The sequence below is a fragment of the Saccopteryx bilineata genome, chromosome 2 (genome assembly GCF_036850765.1).
Source record: "Saccopteryx bilineata isolate mSacBil1 chromosome 2, mSacBil1_pri_phased_curated, whole genome shotgun sequence".
NCBI classification, from domain to species: domain Eukaryota; kingdom Metazoa; phylum Chordata; class Mammalia; order Chiroptera; family Emballonuridae; genus Saccopteryx; species Saccopteryx bilineata.
In genome coordinates this window covers 294,975,362-294,997,843 of record NC_089491.1, presented here as the reverse complement: position 1 = coordinate 294,997,843, position 22,482 = coordinate 294,975,362, and the positions used below count along the sequence as shown (strand labels likewise).

The 22,482-nt window shown below is 44.5% G+C and overlaps 1 protein-coding gene across 1 annotated transcript in view; it reads left to right on the top strand.

Annotated features, from left to right (window-relative positions):
* Positions 1 to 7,951: 7,951 nt before the first annotated feature.
* Positions 7,952 to 22,482, top strand: part of SMYD2 (SET and MYND domain containing 2) — a 53,063-nt gene continuing 38,532 nt past the window's right edge. The window contains exon 1 of the mRNA XM_066261373.1: positions 7,952 to 8,480. Within this exon, the coding sequence (XP_066117470.1) occupies positions 8,308 to 8,480 (173 nt within the window). The 5' untranslated portion in view covers positions 7,952 to 8,307. The remainder of the gene's footprint in view (positions 8,481 to 22,482) is intronic.

The following is a 22,482-nucleotide window of genomic DNA, read 5'->3' as shown; positions in this document are numbered from 1 at the left end:
TAGAAGGATCTATAACAAAAACTTTATACCGGCAATCATTGGATTTATATGTGTTTTCTAAACTTTATCAAGTTAATATACATTGCTTATCGAACAATAAAATCAGTGGACTTACCAATTTTTTCCATAGTTAGTTTTATTAGCAATATGGGTAACATAAATAAATCACTTATAGTCAAAGAAAAATTGGATTCAATAAAAGTACAAGAATAAATGCTTGTTTAACATGGTAATGTTAATAACATGGTCATCAAAGACACCTAATCTCTTTTCCAAAACTAATAAAATTGTAATAAAAACATAAATGAATTTTTTAGATGCCCTGAAAGAAATAGTCGCTTCAGTTGCATGTGGCCTTCTATTTCTTGACCACTAGTGGTCTGGTGTACTAAATGGTGTAGAGTAGGCAAGCACTGGTGTCTATGACCAAGAACTAAAAAAAATCCAGGTGCCGTGATTTTGAACATTTAGCATAAATCCATCTGAAGACTCAACAATCTGAACTAAGGAATAATCCCATGTAGTCTCTGTTACGACATTGTACTGCCTTTCTTAACATTCATGGGTCTAAATTTCAGAAAATAGTATAATTTATTTAAAAGGTGGTGGGAGCCACAGAGGAGTGACAATTTTATTTATTTATTTATTTATTTATTGCCTAGAACATTAAAAAGAGTTCCATCGACAGCCTCCATCATTTAAAAAGAAAAGACAGACTAACCTTGGAAAGGTCTTTATCTCAATTTTTTTTTAAAAATTCCCTTTAAGGTTAGCCCGTTTACAATGTTTTTTGCATTTGTTTCCCACTTTGCTGCAGGCCGGTACCCCTAGGTACACTAGCACCACGTTTCTAAGGGTCCCCGTTACCTACTAAAGAGCTCACTGTAAGAAAACAGCCCAAGACAGACAGACACTACGTACATTGAGTCAACTACTCAAGAGGATTTTAAAACAATTCGGAGGATTTTAAAGTGGACCAAGCTTAACATTATGGAGGTTGGGCAAACGCAGATGTTTTGGTTGACGTCAGTTTAAATAATAAAACAGTAAAACTAAAATCACCTCGGTGATCTTTCTTCCTGTTTCCCATACCTCAGTCAGCTGTAAATATCAGGCTTCTCTTCCTTTTACGAAATTCTGCTGCTTTCACTCAAACCGGGAGAGGATTTTAGAGGGAGCAGAAAGCACCAGAACTCCACCTCCCAATGAGTTGCTCAAGGTCAAGAGCCTTTGGTGACACAGTCAAATTCTATGCCCGTCTCCCCTCCAGCAGCCACTAGAAAACGCTGCCTCCCCCAAGTAAGAAAGTTGTTAACAGTTCTCAACAAAATAGAAACATGCACGCCTTCTAAACTTTGCTACATTTAGTACCGTTTTTAAAATGAGGGAATATAGTAAGACTTTTCCGAGATTTTTAAAAAACCCAAACCTTATAGGTCTTCATGAGAATCAGAAATGTCAGTAATGGGGCCTGGCGTTTTTTGATGCTTTTTCAATTCAATTTTTAGTATCTAGTTAGAACTATTAGATTTCCTGAATGATGAGGACAAACCCAGCTTAAGCTTTGTTTCTTAATCACTCTCTTTTCCCCCTCTAAATACAAGAGAATAGAATCAGTTTAAGAACTGATCAAATAGCTATTTATGTACTTTTCTTGAGCTTTTGTAGCCCTCCCATTGATATAAATAGTTTCTTTTTCTATGGTAACTCTGCCTCTGGTGAAATGCTGCAGTGCGGCTGAGAGGCTGGTTGGTATTAGGTCTCTAAATTATGCGCTAGGGATGCTCTGGAGGCACTTCAGCCTAAAAGCAGAGGTTTATTTCTGCTCAAGTCACACCTTTGCTTACGATGAGACAGCAGAGCATTAGCTGGGCGCCTTCGGCTATCTGGAGTCATCAGCATTGTAAACCAATACCCATAATTCTACGATCAGAAAAATAGCGAGTTACCCCCCTCCAAACAAAAAAAACCTCTCACCCCTTTTATAATAGTTTTTAACTATTTCAGAAGAGAGATGCTGATCTTAAACTCTTCATAGATTCACCACTGGAACTGTTTATGCGTTCTTGGGATATGGCATAAGAAAGTCTAGGAGCTAGGTCAAACATTACCAGTATAAAGTACTCTTAACATCCAAGTGTCATCACCCATCAAAACTTTTTCAGTCCTTTCAGAACTTCAGTCACTCAGAAAATGTTTGAGAACCGCAACACACAAACATTGTTTCTTCTTGAGTCAGTGCCACTGAATGGGAGGTTAACGGCAAAGGGTATAAAAGGAAACGGGCTCAGCCCAGTGAATGACCCTTGGCTATCTTAAAATATTGAATATTACTGCTATTGCAGTAATCCAGAAGTGCAGCCTAAGGGCAGAGGGGCAGAGGAATGGAAACGAAGACAGATTAAACCAGAGACACAGAGATCAAAGGAATAACAAGATCTTGTTTGCGAAATAAAGGTACTGACAGGATGAAAGGTAGGAGGGAATGAACTTGAGGGATTGGATGGAGGTGATGTCAGCTGTCATCGGCCATATTTTCATGGCTCACATTCCCCTTCTCCTTTCTCTTCATGCGCTCTAATCCCTGGGTCCCATAAATTAAAATTTCTCAAGTCCATATCCCTCCTTTTTGTCACCACTGTCACTGCCCTTGTTCATGCCAGCAACATCCCTCTTCTGTTACATTAGACTTCTTATTTCTCTCTCCCTGCACTCACCCACCTGGAATTTATCCTACATCCAGACATGAAAATGACCCTTCTAAAGCAACAATTAGCTCACACCTGCCAAATCTCTCCTCTGGCTCCGGAGTGCCCACACAGTGCACCTAAGCCTATGCACACAGCCTTACAGAACCCTTCGTCATGGGGCCACTCTTGAGATCCCAGCCTCCTGGAGATCCCCCACATAGGGCTGTAGCTCAGGCCAAATAGTAGGCAGCAAGTTGCAGGGGTCAGGGCACGGACTCAGCCACACCAGCTGCCTCAAGTCTCTCTCCACTGTTCACTTGGACAAGTTATTTAACTGTAGGGATTCGGTGTCCTCATCTTTAAAACATTGTTAGAACAAAGTGAGGATACATTTTAAGAGTGCACCTGGTACATAGTAAAAGCTGTGGACATGTTTTTTAAATAAAAAATAATAATTCTCTGGATTGTCAAGCTCTCTCCTACCCCAGTGAATTTACACCTTCAGGTTCTTAAACCCATTCTGGGGGGCCCTCTTTCCCTCATTCAATCCTTAATCTTCCTTCTAGAAGGAGTGAAAATGTTAGGTCCTCTGTGAAGGCTTTCCACTACACTTTGCTCATTCTTCTATTAAACATTTATTGTGGCCCTGGTCAGTTGGCTCAGTGGTAGAGCATCAGCCCAGCATATGGATGTCCCGGGTTTGATTCCAGTCAGGGCACACAGGAAAAGCGAGCAACTGCTTCTCTACCCCTCTCCCTCCTCTCTTTCTCTCTCTTCCTCTCACGCAACCATGGCTCTATTGGTTTGATGGCATCAGCTATGGGCACTGAGGATGGCTCCATGGAGCCTCCACAGCAACGGCTCAAAACAGCTTGGTTGCAACCATGGCCCCCGGGGAACAGAGCTTAGGCCCTAGACAGGGTTGCCAGGTGGATCCTGGTGGGGTGCATGTGGGAATCTGTCTGTCTCCCTCCTTTCACTTGGAAATGAAAGAAGAAAAAAATCAAAAAAAAATTTTCTATTGTGTTATCATTTATATTAGCTTCCTTCCTGTGGCTGCTGTGACCAATTACAGCAGACTGAGTGCCTTTTTTAAAAAAAATATTTTTATTTATTTATTCATTTTAGAGATGAGAGAGAGAGAGAGAGAGAGAAAGAGAGCAAGAGAAGAGGGGGAGGAGCAGGAAGCATCAACTTCCATATGTGCCTTGACCATGCAAGCCCAGGGTTTTGAACCAGCGATCTCAGCATTCCAGGTCGATGTTTGATCCACTGCGCCACCACCAGTCAGCACAGATTTATTCTCTCATGGAGCTGGAGGCTAGAAGTACAAACTCAGTATCACTGGGCTGGAATCTAGGTGTCTGCGCGACAATTGCTCCAGAGGCCCTTAGGGGAAAATCCATTCCCTGCCTCTTCTGGCTTCTGGTGGCCTTCCACATTCCAGGGTTTGTGGCAACACCACTCTAATCTCCGCCTGTGGTAACACTGCTGCCCCCTGGTCTCTGTGTCAACTCTTTTGTAAAGACACTTGTGATTGCCTCGAGGGCTCAAGTTGATAATCCAGGGTAATCAAGCCATCTCAAGATCCTCAATTTAACACATCTCAGAGACCCTTGTGAACCATTAAGGTAACAAGTGCCGGGGACTGGGACCCAATATTTTTGGGTGCCATGATTCAGCTACTACACAGCTGTTTGCATGTAAGTTGGTCTTTCCACCTTTGCATGGCAAAAGTCTGCACCTCAGTGTAAGCACATACTGTCTAATCAATAACTGAAATACACATAGAGGTAGACCAGCATAGGGTACAGGTCCACAGCCCACGTTCCTTGGAATTCCATCTTTGCTAAGGCTTCATTTCCTCAGGCAGGAGCTATTTCTTTCACGTGCTAATTTGTGGTTGGAGGGAAATTTAACTCATGACTTAGATCAATTTCTAGGTTAGAGATATTAAGCAAAGGGGGCCTTCATCATTGTATCGCTTCCTCTGAGCTACAGGGAGGCAAAGTTACCAAAAGCTCCATTCCTTCCAAACCGTGAGGCAGAGGAAGAGGAAAAGATGGAGGGGCCCTGGCAGCTGGAAGGTGACTTTCACGGAATGTGAGAATGCCGAGTGGCGGAGTGACAAGTGTTATTGCATTAAGAGTGCTGTCATCGGTTTGTCGCGCGCTGGTTTGTTGCCATTCCTTGACCATTTCTTTTAAATAGTTTTCTTTGTAATTTAAGTTCCTAAATTTCACAGCTGTTGCTTAGCTATGTTCCCATCCTGAGTTAGTGTGTTCAGCACAGCCATTTTTCTGAAGGGAGGCTGCTTCTTTTCCAGTGTTCTGAAATCACAGTCACCTTCACCCACAAGAATAAGTCTGCTCCGGCCACCGCTTACCTCCAAAGACAACTCAGTAGCTAGGCTATTGTTTTTCTCAGCTATGGAACCCTTTCTCAGTGAGAGAGCCAAAAATTGCATTCTTGCAATGAGAAACTAAACAAGTAGGTTACTTTGCATGATTAATCCTTGAAACAGTCAGTTGTTTACTGTTATAACTGGTTACTTCTACATCATCTTTTATCCTTTGTGCCGGTTAGAGCCCACAAGAATCAGAGCTACAAAAAACTATACAGTCCCAAAATTCATCCAAGGTTTGCCCACATAGACATGTATTTAGAAACTCCCAGAATTAGAGAAAATTAATGAAATTTCTTTCATTAACATATAATATCCATCTGTAATAAACTGCAATTGTCAGAATCAGTTTAGGTAGTGTGACTGTCATAAAGCTCATCTAAGATAATAGTCTGGCACCTTGTCACATTGTATCTCCAGCCCTTATCACGGCTGCTGGAACACAGCCTGTAATGAATGTTTAACTGTTAAATGTATTTGTGGTGGAATCTCATGCTAGCTCTGCCTGCCACTGGGTTACTAGGCAAGTTATGTAACTTCACAGGTCCTCACTTTCCCCATTAGTAAGAAAATGCTTCTTCCAGTTCCCATCTTCAGCCTATAAGATTGATCAGGCTACAGCTAGACGGCGGACACTGTCTGTTATCTGCTTGCCATGGATCTCTCCATGTGGAGAAACCCTAAGGCCAATCAAGAAACTGGAATTACCTTTCCTCTTTCCCTAATGCCACTGCCTCTTCTGGCTTTCTCACCTCTCATTTAAAACACTGCAAATGTTCCCTTCATTGGTGGTCCCCTTCAGTACTTCCCTATTCTAGCCTATCTGCAAAGCTGCCAGTTTCTACTTGTCTACTCGTCTACAACACTGGACTCATTATGGCATTCCTCTGCTTAAATACTTTCAGGGACTCCCACACCATATCAGGGACAAAACTCACCTCTTGAGAAGATGCCCTGCCCCATGGCCTGCCCCTTTCCCGAGAGTTGACACTCCACTCAGAACCACTCAGGGGGCCCAACTACAGACACACTGTTCTTTCAAGTCCCTGTGTCTTTGCATGTAGTTCTCTCTGCCTGGAAAACTGTTCCCCTCTCCTGTACTTGCAAAGTCCCATCCATCCTTTAGGCTCAGCTCAAACATCAGTTGAATGTGGCACCTGCATTGATCAAACCCTCACTCTGCCAGCCAAGTTTGTCATTCACTGTCTATATTCCTACAGAACACTTTGTCCAAGCCATTGTTGTCAGTCGTAACAACACTGAGGTGTATTTGTTTGCACAGGGATACTTGGGTTAGGAGCGTGGGCCTCAATTTCAGATTGACCTGAGGTTGAAACCAAATTCTGAAACATCCTGTGTGGCCTTAGAAATTAATCTGAGTCTTAGTTGCCTAATTTTGGAAATGGGAACTATAACACCTAACTCACTGGGCTACTGTAATTATGGATTAAATGAGATATTGGCATTAATACACTCAGTACAATGCCTAGCTCATAATACTAAATAACTAATGGTAATTATTATTGGATTGTGAACACAATGAATGCAAAGACTCAGACCTACACTTTGTCTTTCTTTCTAACTTGGTGTGTGGCACATGGTGGGTGCTCTCAGTGAATGTTTCTTAAAATGCACAAGTAAAATAGCATTTCGTGTTTGTGTGTGTGTGTGTGTGTGTGTGTGTGTGTGTGTGTTTACAGGAAGGCGGAAGGCTAGCAGCTTATCCATTTTGGGAATTTCACTGAAGTCTCAAATTCTACTGACCTCATGACATACTCTAAATCACATTCATCTTTCCCTTTGCTAACCTGGCCTTGGACTTATATGGGTAACATAATTTGAGAACAAACTTGATTTTATGTATAAGTGTTTTTCTGCTAAATCTTCTCTTTGCTCTTTTAGTCCTTACTGTATGCACATCAGTTTCAGGTTTTGCATAATCCTGTGTGCACAGAAGACATCCTTTTTAGCAAGCATGTGTACAGGGCTAACGCTCAACAGTATTCTATGTACTTTAGGTGTTTCAAATCCTCTAGGCCAGTGGTCCCCAACCTTTTTTGGGCCACGGACCGGTTTAATGTCAGAAAATATTTTCACTGACCGGCCTTTAGGGTGGGACGGATAAATGTATCACGTGACCAAGACAAGCGTCAAGAGTGAGTCTTAGACGGATGTAACAGAGGGAATCTGGTCATTTTTAAAAAATAAAACATCGTTCAGACTTAAATATAAATAAAACGGAAATAATGTAAGTTACTTATTCTTTCTCTGAGGACCAGTATCGGTCCGCAGCCCCGGGGGTTGGGGACCACTGCTCTAGGTGACTCATAACCAGACTTTTCTAAGATGTCTGTTAAAATCACTGCAGATTCCAGCTTAGGGCTCTGGCCACAGCATGGCACTGCCCCCAACAAGAGCCCAAGTTCCTTTGAAGGCGAAGTTATGTCCTGCTTCCTCTGCATCACTCCGGGTCTGCAGTCTCCCTGAGCTCTGCGGACCAGTGCACTTCCCCTTTCGTCCAAGCACTTAACTCCCCCGAGGGGAGCACTAAGTTCACACCCAACACTTCTAGGGACAGACTCCCTAGAAGTCTAAAGCCTCATCGGGTTAAAAACCTTTAACCCTCAGCACATCAAACTTTGCTACTGTAATTTCTCTTCCGTGTTTCCCCATGACTCCTTCTAAGGGCTTAAGAACATAGCGTTGAGAATCATCTTCGCCCCCCTCGAGTGACCAAGGGCGGGTCACACTATGAGCCAAGCTGACTGTCTAGGGGAGGTCTTGCATACTTGTCCCCGTAGGCGACCGCATCCCGCCCACAGGACAGGGGACAGCGTCCCGCTCTCTCCACGGAGACGCTGTGGAGGCGCAGACGTCTCACGCCCTCCTTCCAGGAGCCGCCAGGGCTGCAGCTCCTTGTGGCGGCCACACCGGAAGCGGCCCCGAGAGCGCACAGGCGGTGGCCGAGGGTCCCACGATCCGGGCGGGCGCGGAGCCTGCCCTCTCCCCCTCCCGCTCGGGCCCCTCGAGGACCGGGCGGGGCCGTCGTCCCTTCCGGGGAGAGGTGGCCTCCGCGGCCTCTGCCGGGTGGCTTCCCACCCCGCCCCCCGCAGCTCTGGGTGACGCTTCTCCAATAACAGCTCGCGGGGAGCCGCAGCCCGGGCTCAGCCGGTGCCGGCGCCCTCCGTGCCAGCCGTCCGCCCCGCCGCCAGCATGACGGCCGAAGGGGACGGCGGCCTGGAGCGCTTCTGCAGCCCAGGCAAAGGCCGGGGGCTGCGGGCCCTGCGGCCCTTCCAGGTGGGGGACTTGCTCTTCTCGTGCCCGGCCTACGCCTATGTGCTCACAGTCAACGAGAGGGGAAACCACTGCGAGCACTGCTTCACCAGGTAGGTGGCTGGCAGGCGGCGGGAGCCGGGGGCGCGCACGGCGGCCGGGACCGCGGCGGGAGGAAGTGCGCGCGGCGCGCGGGGTCCTAGCACCGGCCGCTCGGGCGGTGGCCTACGCAGCGGGCGGGTCGTTTTAACCCCACTCCAGGCAGAGCCACGTGCCGGAGGAAACTGGAGCCAAGTTTCCGCTACACCCCTTGCACCGCACGTTTTTAGAGTTGCTCATTCGGGATGTGCCAACCTGGGAGGACTCAAACGTGGGCTCAGAGCCAGCCTTGTTCCACGCATGGCCATGACCTGCCCATTCGGTGCATTGCCTGCAGGGCCCCAGGTTCCGGCAGCCATAACCTGTCACCTATAACTTGTGCTTCCTGCAGTGTATTCTGTTTCTCACAGCCCAGGTCTGCTGCAGACTTGCTGTTTCCTCCAAGGAACTTAATGACACTTAATATTTCATGTAACCTGCATGACCCTTCTCACTATCTACACTTGATGTTTGGAGAGAAGCCAGAGGGGTTCCGAGGCACTGCACTGACGGGACGACTCTAACCCTGGTTTGGGAGTGGGAAAGACTTGCTCACTGGGGATATTAGGCAAAATGTCTGGTTGAAAATGGCATTTAATTGTAGCATATCACATGCATATATGTCTGTTTGCATATATTCATATATATTCACATATACCAACACATAATTATATCCTCAAGCCTTATGATAATTTCAGACTTGAAAGGCATATTAGCAATCACCAACACAACACCCTCTCTCACCATTTTACATGTGAGAAAACTAATGGCCAGAGAGGAAGTGTGACTGTGTGTAGTCACACCTATAGTTAAGAGAATGAAATCGGTCCTCTTCAGTTCTGTCCATTTTCCACCTAGATAGGTGCTCAGTAAAATTAGCAAGGCAGGGACCTTGATGTTGGAATTAAGTCTGTACCTGGCCTTACACAGTTCTCTGAGAAGTAGACCCTGCTGTACCTTCTTTGAACCTGTACCTTCATCTTTGAATTAGTGATTCCTGGGCTAGATTAAGTGAACCTGAGTTCCTGCAGGTACCTTTTGAGTATAGGTCTCAAGTCCAGCATACACTGACATACTCAGTCTCTGAGACCTATGCACCTTATTCTACATTAAGACATAGTGAAAGAAGAGACAAAAGCTAAATACTGTAGTAATCTTGCCCAGACTCCCTACCAGAACTGTCTTCCGCTCGGGGGAACCTGGAGAGGAACTAGACACAGAATCATGCCGTGGGCAGCTTCGGGGCTGTATGTGATGTGGCTCTTTGAATTGGTGAGCCAAGAGCTAAAGGGTCATGGCACCACTTTGCGATGTTTGAGTGAAGTGAGCATTGGGTTTTCCCAAAGTTAAAAAGGCTGCTGTGACTGGTCCTCTTGATCTTCTGAGCCTCGCTGTGGCTCAGAGTCTGAGGCACTGTGGGTGTCTGGAGTGACAGGAGCAAAGCAGGGTCACCCACCACGGAAGGTGCCTCCCTCCCTTTATCAGGGATCCTGCTGGTCCTTCGTGTGACAGAAGACTGGTGCTTGGCACATAGTAGGTCCTCAGCTGGTTAACAGTCTGTTCCTCAACTAAATTAAAGAACAAATCTCTCTGGGCTCAGAAGGGAGAAGCTAAGCTGATATGCTTTCCTTTAGCTGTGAGTTTCCTAACTATATCTACTCCACACACCACCAATCTTGGAACATGAATGTACAGTCCGATGCAACTTTGCATATGTGACCAAGTTTGCTCCCCCCTACCCTATTTTCTAAATGACACTTATCAGTGTCACTAATTGACACATATTGCTGCCTTAGACCCCTCACCAGGGCTGCCACATGCATTGGGGTGGTTCTACAGCATTTCCCCCACTTTCTCTGTTGGCTTAGGTCAGTGGTCGGCAAACCGTGGCTCGCGAGCCACATGCGGCTCTTTGGCTCTTCCACAAAATACCACGTGCAGGCGCTACCTCGATAAGGAATGTACCTACCTATATAGTTTAAGTTTAAAAACTTTGGCTCTCTTGCCTGACCAGGCGGTGGCGCAGTGGATAGAGCGTCAGTCTGGGATGCGGAGGACCCAGGTTCGAGACCCCGAGGTCGCCAGCTTGAGCGCGGGCTCATCTGGTTTGAGCAAAAAGGCTCACCAGCTTGGGCCCAAGGTCGCTGGCTCCAGCAAGGGGTTACTCAGGCTGCTGGAGGTCCGCGGTCAAGGCACATATGAGAAAGCAATCAATGAACAACTAAGGTGTCGCAACGAGGAACTAATGATTGATGCTTCTCATCTCTCCATTCCTGCCTGTCCCTATCTATCCCTCTCTCTGACTCTCTCTGTCCCTGTAAAAAAAAAAAAAAAAAATTTGGCTCTCGCCCTGGCCGGTTGTCTCAGTGGTAGAGCATCGGCCTGGCATGAGGAAGTTCCAGGTTCGATTCCCGGCCAGGGCACACAGGAGAGGTGCCCATTTGCTTCTCCACCCCTCCCCCTCTCCTTCCTCTCTGTCTCTCTCTTCCCCTCTCACAGCCAAGGCTCCATTGGAGCAAAAGATGGCCCGGGCGCTGGGGATGGCTCCTTGGCCTCTGCCCCAGGCGCTGGAGTGGCCATGGTTGCGACAGAGCGACACCCTGGATGGGCAGAGCATCGCCCCCTGGTGGGCATGCCGGGTGGATCCTGGTCGGGCGCATGCGGGGGAGTCTGTCTGACTGCCTCCCCGTTTCCAGCTTCAGAAAAATTAAAAAAAAAAAAAAAAATTGGCTCTCAAAAGAAATTTCAATCGTTGTACTGTTGATATTTGGCTCTGCTGACTAATGAGTTTGCCGACCACTGGCTTAGGTGAACTGTGAACACCCATATTTCACTTCCTCTCATTTGAAGGCAACTAAATAATACACAAGGAATCACGACACCATGATACTGACAACATTAAAAATATCTTCATACTCTATCCTACGAGTTTTGTTAAATCTGATTAGTTTAGAATGAGAGGTTAGCTTATTCTTGTAAATATAACACCATTTCCTCTGTCCTCTGTATATGACCAAAGACAAATCCGTCTGTCCAGCTGTCCTAGAGGAACACAAATCTCCATGGTGACTCCGGGGAGTAGGAACAGAATCTTCAACTATTGAAGCATACAGGACAACACCCCCCCTCCCAGAAAACTACTCCTTATTCTTCCTTGTGCCAAAAGTTCAAGTAACATAAACAATTGCTCAGATAAATGAGCCACTAGAGATTTTCCCTGCCATTAATTGAATGAGGGTTTAACTTATTTTGAAAGAAAATAAGTGATTTCTTCAGGAATAATTATGTCTTATAAGTTGAATAAAAGGTATGGGGAGGAGTTCTTAGGTCACCATGGAATGGAATTGTTACTGTCAGGACAATTCAGACTAAGGTTTGTTCCTAGGAATTTTAAGTTTGTGTCCTATTTTTTCAGTTTTGGTAGATGACACTTGGGAAGATGTGTATCTTGCCTCAGCTGCTAGAAGGCAGCTTCTAAAAATATAAAAGTCTTCCAATGGGGAGCTGTCCTTATCAGACCTCTTAGACACATTTTCTGTACACACTCATGGGCAAACACATGTTTTTCGCCTCTGGCCAACTTTTTTTGTGGCAGTTTTTTTCACATTATATTTTGAACTTAGTATTGGACACATTTTAACACTTGACACTGTTTGTCTTAGAAAGGGAAAAATTCCCTGTAACCAAGTGTTCCTTCCATCTGAATATTTGTGCTGTGTGCAGGTCCTCAGCTGGGCCGATGTCTCCCTCTTGATCTTTCCCTCTCTTGGCTCCTGGGTCATTGAAGGGCAAGACTATTGAAGTTTTGTTAGTTTGTTCAGAGTACGGGGAGAAGGCAGGAAGGCCCATTTAGCCTCCTTGGAACAGAGCACTGTTGGAACTCAGTTTCAAGGAATTTATATTATGTCTGGCTCACTCAGAGTGGTGGTTTTAAGACTTGACATGTTTTGCATGAGCAAAACATTCTGATAGAGATGTCTTATTCCCGCAGTTACAAAGAGGTACCCAGATTTATTCCGTAACCAGGTTCATCTCCTTTTTCAATTGTTCTTCCAAACAATTGAGTTGTCAGAGTAATCAGTTGCTCTGCCGGGAGGAAGGGGTATTGTCCCCAGGGCTGCTGGGATGCTGCTTATTCCCAGAACAATTCCTGACAACTGGGGAGCCTCAAAGGGGAGAAATGGCTTTGCATGTTCTCAGATTATCTTGCTTTCTGAGTGAAAAATTGGACACAGGCTCTAATGGAGATTCCCCCCCTTATTCTCCCGTGTGTGTGTGTGTGTGTGTGTGTGTGTGTGTGTGTGTGTGTTCTTTAATGGGTAGTAAGTTGGAAAATACAGAAAACAGATTTCCTCTAAAAAGTTGCATGAAAGAATACGAAATTCAGCCATCTGTATGTCAGATGAGATACTGTGTCATCAGTTTCAAGAATTTCGATATGTCAAGTCTTTCTTTTGTTTAGAGACTGCAGAGGAGGGACTTCGGATTGAATTCTGGCTTCCCCCCCTTCCTGGTGGTTTGCCTTTAGGCAAATTATTTAACCTCTCTGAACTCCCCAGTTTCTTTATTTGTAAAATATGCACATTAATACTCACCTACTGAGCTAGACCTGAGATCGTGGATGTCAGGAGCTCAGCACAGGCCTACCGCACAGTAAGCTGTCAGAATTGGCCAGGTGTCTGGCTTGTACTTGTTTGATACGCTCTGCTGGCTAGATGTTAACTAGTGTGATAAAACATTGTCATGTCAGGGGCTTTTTTATGGCGGTGGGGTTGGGGTGGGGTATACTGGGAAGGAAATCCTAGACATGGTTGACCAGTGGAGTCATCATTTGGATGGCACGTTGACCGGAGCTAAAAACAACAGCTTTCAACCTTGGGTCCCCCAGAATAATCATGGGTGTCTGGGCCCACTTTTCAGTATTTTTCAAAACCTAATGGAAACGATATAATAAAACTATACATAGGTTAAGCGTTTTCAAAAAACAAAGCCTCTTCTAGCTCCAAAGTGCTTAGACACTTTAACACTCTTTTACGATGACATTAAACAAATATTTGAGGGGGAAAAAAAACGAAGGACAACAGAATTCCCCCCACAGCAAGGACACCAAGGCTCTCCCCTCTAAGACCTTAGAAGTACTAAGCACTGTAACACGCGTCTGTCTTATGGGGGGAACAGCATTTCTGTTATAGCTTAGAGGAGTTCGTGACCAAGCTGCCCGTTGGGAAACGCTTTCAGATGAAAGAGACAGAACAGCAGCGGGATATCCTGAAATGAAATTCAGACCCCGGTGAGCTGAAGCCGCCATCTAACACCTTTCCCTCCCGATAGCAATTGCACAAAATCCTCTCCATCAGAAAAAAAAATCTGAAGATACATATAAAATGACATTCCTTTAAATCACATTGCTCTTTGTGGCTCATAAATCGTTTCTAGACAGTCTTTGACCCTCCCAAGGATGGCTGGTACAAAGAGCGCCTTATCTCATTTGATGTAGGAAGAAACTGGAAGTTGGGCAGATTAAGTTGCTTCCTTGAATTTCACTTTTTTTTTTGGGGGGGGGGTGAGGGTCATGTATTTATTGAGTGCTTTTTGAGGGCCAGCCCCTGTGCTCTTCATGGGTGGAGCCCCGTCTTCCCATTCCGGATGCGAGCTTCCTCCGTCTGCCCCTTGTGGCCTGAATGTATCATGTAGTTCAAAACTGGACACCAGGACTTAACTCATCTCTGGTTCCTCCTTGAGTGAATGCAATTTTTATCACCGCTTTTCTTTTGCTTTTTGCTCCCTCAATAGGTAGTGCAACAAACTAATGCATTATTGTTAAAAGTTTAACACATTAATCGATTCAGCTGTCTTGTACCTGTATTTAATGCTGTTAGGAGTTCAGAGATGTTTTTATTACAATGCTTCAAAATTGGCATAAGAGCTACATCTCTTCTTTTGTATGCGTCAATGATTACATAATAAAATGTAAAAAGAACACTAGGATTTGGTCCTTTTGTGGGTTTGGAATATTTTTAAATGTTATGCTAAACTAAGAGAGGTTTGTCACCTTAGTCTTCAGACCTCCATATAGAGTTTGTTTCTGTGCCCTCTGGTAGGGCAGCATCAGACTTAAACCCCTTCTTTCTAAAACATATCCATTCTCCAGAATTTTGCTCCATGCAAAGTTAAGTAAGTGAGGTTTGAAATAGAATTTATAATGCAGCTATTCTCGGAGGCCCCTGGATGGTGTTTTTGTAGGATATGCAAACTGTCATAAAATTCTTTTAAAAAATGCTTAAAAAAAAAAAAGTCTTAAATTTTTTTGGAAAGATCTGGGGCCCAGTGCAATAGTTTGTCAGCAACTGGTCTTCAGGAGAACTCAGAATTGGGGAGAACTTGGGACAGGAAAGTTGTCTGTATTAGAATTTGAACTAAAGAATTACAAAGCACATTTCTATTTATGTTGGTGTTTTAGGCTCACCTCTTTTGCCTTAGGTTAATATCCCCCTTTTTCTTGTTGATATAGAGAAAATGTGAAATAATCACCATTTTATGCCACTTTATTTCTGCTTCCCAAAGAGGCAATTAGTAATTAGAAATATCCTTTCTATTCCTGGAGTCATTAGTAATTAAAGTCACTTTCCACCACCACCACCACCCCCACACACCCCTTTTCTGTGGACCTCAGGTGTAGACTGCGGTATTCATATTTCTTCTCAGTTCAAGGCATGCTTTCATCTGGTCTGCACAAAGCCAATTTGATGGAAGAGCATGCCCCATTATTGATTCCTTAATGCCACTTCCTGCTCCTCTCACAGACGGCCTCTCTCTGGCTTTGCCTGCACGTTTCTCAATGTGTGCCTATGTCCTGACCATCACCAGGGAGCTAGGCTGACCTAGAACAAGGCACCCTGCTTGGACTTAACAAGATTCAGACTTTGAGCCCTCCTCTGGTCAGCCTGGTGGCTCTGCAGCTTTCTGTTACAGTTCCTCGAAGGGAGGCCACCCAGCTCCTGCCCCTGACCCCTGGAGAGTGACCAGTTCTGGGATCAGAGGTCTCTGTCCTCTCTCAAAGGTCCTGCATTATCAGTGTGTATGCATCACCATCACCTTTTCCACCCACATTCCCAGCCCTCTCATCTTTGGATTTCTAGCAAATCTGCGGCAGTTTAGGGGTACAGGCCTCCAGCAGGGAATTGACTGAAGTAACTGCCTTTTCCGAGGTTGAACCCACGACCTTGGCCTCATTAGCACAGGCGCGCTAACCAGTCACAAAGCCACACACCTCACTTTGTGTAACTTCTGCTGACTCTGTTCCTACCACCCTCCGTGGCCTCCTTTTCAATTGCAAAGGCGTTCACACCAACACAATAGAACAGAAGGAAATCAGATCTCTTCAAGACTTCTCTGAAGGACAGAAATATGCAATTTAGCAGGAAAATAATACCAAAAAGTCTTGAGGGCTCAGGAAACAACTTATCTTTCTAGTTCATGCATTTGAGGAGAATCCAGCTGTGTCCCTCGGTTTTCTTCAATCATCAACTTAAAAATAGTATGGAGCTCCTGGTGCCAATTTACTAACATAAAATCTGGTGACACTTGTACACAAAGTGGAAGGTTTAGATGATTAAGGGGGAATATTGCATGTATATTATTAGAATGGATTAGGTTAGCTTTTACAGGAAGGAGCAGATCTGAGAATTTATAAATGCTTATCTTTGATAAATTTCTAGTCCCTAGAAACCAAAATGAATGCTTGCCATTCTGGCTGAGACACGGGTGTGTAGCCATGCTTGCTACTAGGACGTACAAGGTGTGTCAGTGCCCACAAGATTCGTAATGTCCCCCACCCCCCAGGAGAGAGGATATAAGGACAACTCACCCAAGAAGCGCATGTCACACCTGGGCGTGAAGACATAGGTGTATCCTCGGGGAGGGAGATGGGGAGAAAAATCTGGCTGACCGACAAGATACAGTTTTTCATCTGAACCAAATAAAAATTTCAAGGATTTGATGTCCTGGCTCTGGAGAGGAGTGATGTGGCCATCTGTGACAAAATGAAGAAGCCCAGGACTTTTTTCACTTCCGTCTGTGAGTACCAGGAAGCACTCTCCAGGGAAGAAGAAGAAGGGCCTGGGTTCGTGTTCTGCCGACTCTCCTCACCCTGGTGATGTCTGGACTGGAAACGCGTGCCCGTGCACACCTGCAAAACCTCGTCTCCATCAGCCACACAAATATGCAATAGAGTTGTGACCACGGCACCAGCTCAAAATGGCGTTCTCCCGTTTGAGGGGATATTGAGTTGCTTTTCAGAGAGCAGCAGATAAAAACTGTTAAGTCATGCCGCGGAAGCATGTGCAGAGGAGGGAACTTTGACCGGCTGCATGCAGCCAGAGCCAAAAGCTACTCCTCGCTCCGCTAAGGAGCCGGACGTAACCGGAACTTGAACACTGGAACACTCTCAGAAGCCAAAGGTCTCCGGTCCAGGTAGATCTAGTGTTGACGCCAAGTTCCAGGGTCCTCCAGTGAAGACTTGCCTACCAGCGCTTGTACATACCTGTCCCCCAGCCCCTTAAATACCTAAACTTAGTCCAGTGAGCAAGATGGACCCGAGGCACCGTTGTGTCTCCCATCTTCTCAGTTGGCACCTTCTCAGTCAATAAACCTTTCCTTACTCCAAACCCTGACGTTTTCAGTTTTGGCCTTTCAAAGCATCAGACATGTGAACTTTGATTCATTTAACAGAGTGACAACTGCTGTTGACAGTGATGGCCTCAGATATTTCCAGAACCTCAAAACAGTAAGAGTTTTAACTATGAGCAGATGGTAAACTTCCTGAGAGTAGGGATTCTGTTTTTGTTTTTGTTCAGGTATGCAACCAGTGTTTGTGTTTATGGAGCCCTTGCTGGGTTCTAAATCCCTGGGAGACAACTGTGAAAAAAAAGGGACAAAAATCTGGAACGCTAGTATCTTAGTAGGTTTTTTTCCATTTTTATTTCACCCATAGTGCCTTGAACTTTGTATGGTTTCAGCAGATGTTGTGTTGAAGGCAGTAAGGTTTGGAGTTGAGTATTTTATTTCATTGAAAACTAGTAATCCCTGACCTGTGCTAGCACAGTGGATAAAGAGTGGACCTGGAATGCTGAGGTCGCCAGTTCAAAACCCTGGCCTTGCCGGGTCAAGTCACATATGGGGGATGCTGCTTCCTGGTCCTCCCCTGCTTCTCTCCCTGCCCCTTCTACTCTCTAAAATGAATAAATTTTTTTAAAAAATCTTAGCCCTGGCCAGTTGGCTCATCAGAAGAGCGTCGGCCTGGCGTGTGGAAGTCTCGGGTTCAATTCCTGTCCAGGGCACACAGGAGAAGCACACATCTGCTTCTCCCCCCTCCCCCCTCTCCTTCCTCTCTTCCTCTCTCTTCCTCTCCTGCAGCCAAGGCTCCATTGGAGTAAAGTTGGTCAGGGCACTGAGGATGGCTCCATGGCCTCCACCTCAGGCACTGGAATGGCTCCCGCTGCAGAGGAGCAACGCCCCAGATGGGCAGAGCATCGCCCCCTGGTGGGCATGCTGGGTGGATCCCAGTTGGGCACATGTGGGAGTCTGTCTGTCTGCCCCCCCATGCTTCTAACTTTGAAAAAATTAAAATAAAATAAAATAAAAATCTTATAAAGAAAAAAAGAAGAAAACTGGTAATTCATGCATTCGTAAAGAAAATTCTGTCAACCAAAATATTTCGCCATACACTCTCATTCATGGCTTACTCAGACTAAGGGAGAATTTTGATCAGATAATATTTAATTCTCATAAAATTGTAATATTCCCACATTGTGTTAAAAGACCAACAGCTTTGGGCAGACATTTTTGGAAGTTAATAGAATTCAGTCTACTCATACACCTGAAAAAATATTTCTAAATGTTGCTTTTGAAAACCTTTAGGGCTTTTTTTCACTTTGGAAACTTTCAGGTTTGCAAAGTAATAGGGATTTAGAAACAATCTACTTATTTCACTTAGTGTTTTATTGATGTGGGCACATGTTCAGGCTTTCCAAGACACCCAGCTGTTAAATATGTTCTAGGTTCAGAGAGGGGAGAGAGAAGCTCACATCTACCTTCTTTTTCCCTGACTCTCCAGAGAAGGGCCCGATGGCGCTGCACTGTGGGGTCAGGGCTGCCTGACGGGCGCTTCCGGGACTGGGCATCAGGAGTGATGTTTGAGTCCAGCTTGCTCTGCAGTGTTAGTTTCACTCTAGATGTCCCCAGCTGCACGCGCACACACGTACACATACGCACACACCCGTATGCACATGCATGTGTCTTGCTAATTCTGTCCCTCTTTGCCTGGATGGCTCTCAGGTTTGGAGACGTCTGTCCCGGTTTCTAGAGGCTGGATCAGTTTCCTCAGCCTTGGATCCCTCAGCACCTTGTATATACTTCCTTCATCACACTGGCTCCTTGAGGACAGGAACTAGTCTTAACTCATCGTTGTAGCCCCTGCACTTAGCGTGAGGCCTAGCACTCTCTTACCTCGGTAAATACTGATTTAACAAATCGTCTCATTTCTGTAACTTATTTTACTAGTGGCTCTATGGACAGACCTCATCACCTCCCTAAATCTACAACTCTGTTCATTCTTAGAAGTGAGTCCTTATAAATACTAGCAGAACCCTCACTGCTTCCTGTCTTCTTTAGGACAAAATCTTGACTGCTCGAGTCCTCCGCATTCAGCGCCATCCACATCCTGTCCCGCCTCACCCCTCCCTGCTTTTCACTTAAACCCTAAACACAGTCTGGGTGGCCTCTCAGTATCCCACAAAGCTCCTATGTCATTCTTCATTCTTCCTTTGTCCATTTGTAACCTAAAAGGCTTTTCTCTGCATTATTCCTTCCCTTATCCTCAGCCCCATCCCAGGTAAGGCCTTATCCCGTAAGTCTGTTCATCCTCAAGAGAGATCCATCTGAACTTACATCTCTGTGATGAAGCCTCCTCTTAGATATTTCAGCCCACATCACTCGTCGTTTTATTTAGTTACTACTCTATAGCTATATATTTTTTACAATAATTTACTATTTTATTTATATTTCTTGAACACCCTACTGTCCCAGGCATTGTGCTCTAACCCTGGGGATTTAAAGATGAGTAAGGCAGCATTTTCTGGAAGTGCCCTCTCTTCTGTGTCTTTGATGAACTCAGTCCTAGCGTAGTTTCCTGCTCGTAATTCAGTGTCATCTGGAAGCTGAATCATCTTTCTAATATTTATATTCATCACTGTCATGAAGGAGGGGCTGTTTCCCCCCAAAAGCTCAATTTTTATAAAAATATCATTTCTACAGAGACTGACACAATACTTTACACATAGAAAAAAATCACTTTTTGAATAGGAATTACTTGGCTAAGATAGATTGACATACTTCTTCCCTGAGTCACATACAATGTTTTATAGTATAAAAACGTATCCTTTACTCCAAAATACAAAGAAAATCAATAAGGATTGAAAGAAAAATGTCTGATACATCTGTTTAAACAACATCTGGTAAAGTTTGAGTTCTCAAGATAAAATTCACAGCGTAATTCACCTAAACAAAGTGGCAACACTATTTTTTATTGTTTGTTTAAAAGAAAATAAAACCAGGAAGATGAAAGGGTGACACTTCTTTAAATTCTTCTGAAAGCAATTTTTTAAAAAGTGCATTTTCTTGTAAGTAGGATTCAGGTCAAGTCACTTGTTTGTTGGGCAAGGAGGTCCAGACTGTATTCTAGAATTCACACGTAGCACTGGGTTATAAAGGTATTTTTACATGCTTTTGCCTCCTCTGTGGCCAGAATGTTGAAGTGAGGAATATTGTTGGGAAGCATTTTTAGTTTTTAAGTAGTTAAGTTTCTGTAACCTTGGTTTTGTCCTTTTCCTCGATATTTCATCACCTGGGTGTTGCAGAATGTTGGGCAACAGCGGTCATAGGGGAATCTAATATTATGGGTATTCGTTACAAGTGCCGCCGTGTATGGCACCACTGGAAGAAATGGCGGATGTTACTTATTTTTGGTTCCCTTATGTATGTATGAGACCACCGAGTTAAAGAGAAAGACATTCTTTGTTTCCTTTTGACTTCCCAGCCAGTAGAGGATAAAATAGCAAGGCAGTGTCATTCTGATCTCTCACAAACATTAAGGAAGAAAGTGTTTCCCTAGGCAAAGGTTACATTTTAAAGTGCACACGTCTGATCTTTGGGCAGGCTTGAGGTGGTGGGGTTTTTACGGGGCCTGCAAGGTGGGGTTTGGGTGGAGGTGTCATCTGTTGGCTGAAAAGAGTAATTGAATGTTCACTGTAGTGTAGGCTGAACATTTTCCTACTCTGCCCGTAAGCTTTGTGAATTATTATTCTAAGGCAAAGGTAAATTCCATGTCGACCAGAGCCTGCTTTAAAACAAACCCTAAATTAGTGTCATCATTTTTTCTTTTATAGCTGAGCTTGATTCATCAGTGAGGCATAGAGTCATATTTACAATATCTGTTAGCTTGACTGAGGAATAAGTAACAAATATCATTGTACCTATTTAGAGTGTACAACATGATTTGATATAATACATATTCATTGTGAAATGATGACTAAGATCAAGATAATTAACACATCACCACACAGTTAACTTTTTTGTATGTGTGGTGGGAATGCCTAAGATCTACCTTCAGTACCTTTGAAGCTCACAATACTTTATTATTAACTATAGTCACCATGCTGTGCATTAAATCCTCAGAATTTATAACTGAAAATGCGTACCCTTTGACCTACCTCACCCTATCCTCCCTTCCCCTGCCCCCTGTCCCCATGTCATTGTTTTATAGCCAGGACAACCATTCTTGCTCTGACCACCAGGCCAGCCTTCTCCTTGTAAATCTACCTTCTATTCTAGTTAGTTGGGAAAACCTATTATTTGCTCCCTCTCTGTCCTAAATATTTCCTGCCTCCCCTAGAGGCCCTGGGCTCTAACTTTTAACAAGCCTCAGAACAAAGCTGGTGCAAAGGGGGCAGGTTCAGCAGGGCTCTGGGAAGAAGCTCCCCCCTGCCCGTGGGTCCTGGTTCACTGCTGAATTGTGGATTAAAGTGATATGAAGCATCTTTCACTATGACACAAAAACCCAGAGCCTTCATATTATCCTTGTCCCTTGACTAGGGTTATAATAGGGTTCCGCCACAATTCCTCCAATTTTTATTTCTCTCAAGTAAAAATTTGCTGGTGCAACCACTCTCTCTGGGTGGGAGGCTAACTTTGTTTCTGATTGTCTTATTTCAACCCACAGTGAAGTTATATTGCGCCGCTGGGCTTTTTTTTTTTTTTTTTCTTTTCTCTTTTTCGTTTGGCCAGGGCTGTCTCTGTTCAACAGAGCACCCTTGTCACTTCTAATGTCACCGTTAGTTAAAAGTAATTGTTATTGCAAACCCCACCATGCCAGGATCGTTCTCTTTCATGGTGAAACCCACCACGCATTCATTTCAGTCGCTGAAAGTAGGGAGCTTACAGGATCAAATCCGTTTTATCTAGACCAACGGCACCCGCGGCAACCCGTTAACTAGCAGGAGTTGTTAATTACATCTCTAACTTGTTGATCTTTGTGGCTTCCGAATTCTAAAAGCAAGAAAATTAATCACTGCATGCGTCTCCTCCAGTGGAAAAAAAAAAATGACAGGAGCGTGTCTTCTAAGTTTTGTTCCCATCACTAATAATCAAATCCTTACATTTTCATGTTGCATTTCTTTCCTCCCTTTGTAGATGGAACCATTTCTTATGTTCAAAGAGCCCTTCCATCGGCAGCAGGGTAAATATTTGCCCATAAAACAAAGGCTTTAGAAACGTAACTCCTCTAAATATGAATCTGGGTGAGATCGTAATGAAGATCATATCAGTAGTTGACATCACTTAAAACAAAAAGAGTGAAGACTAAATAAAAGTATAGTCCTAGTACATGTCAACTTGTATTGTCTCATTTCATTTTCATTACAC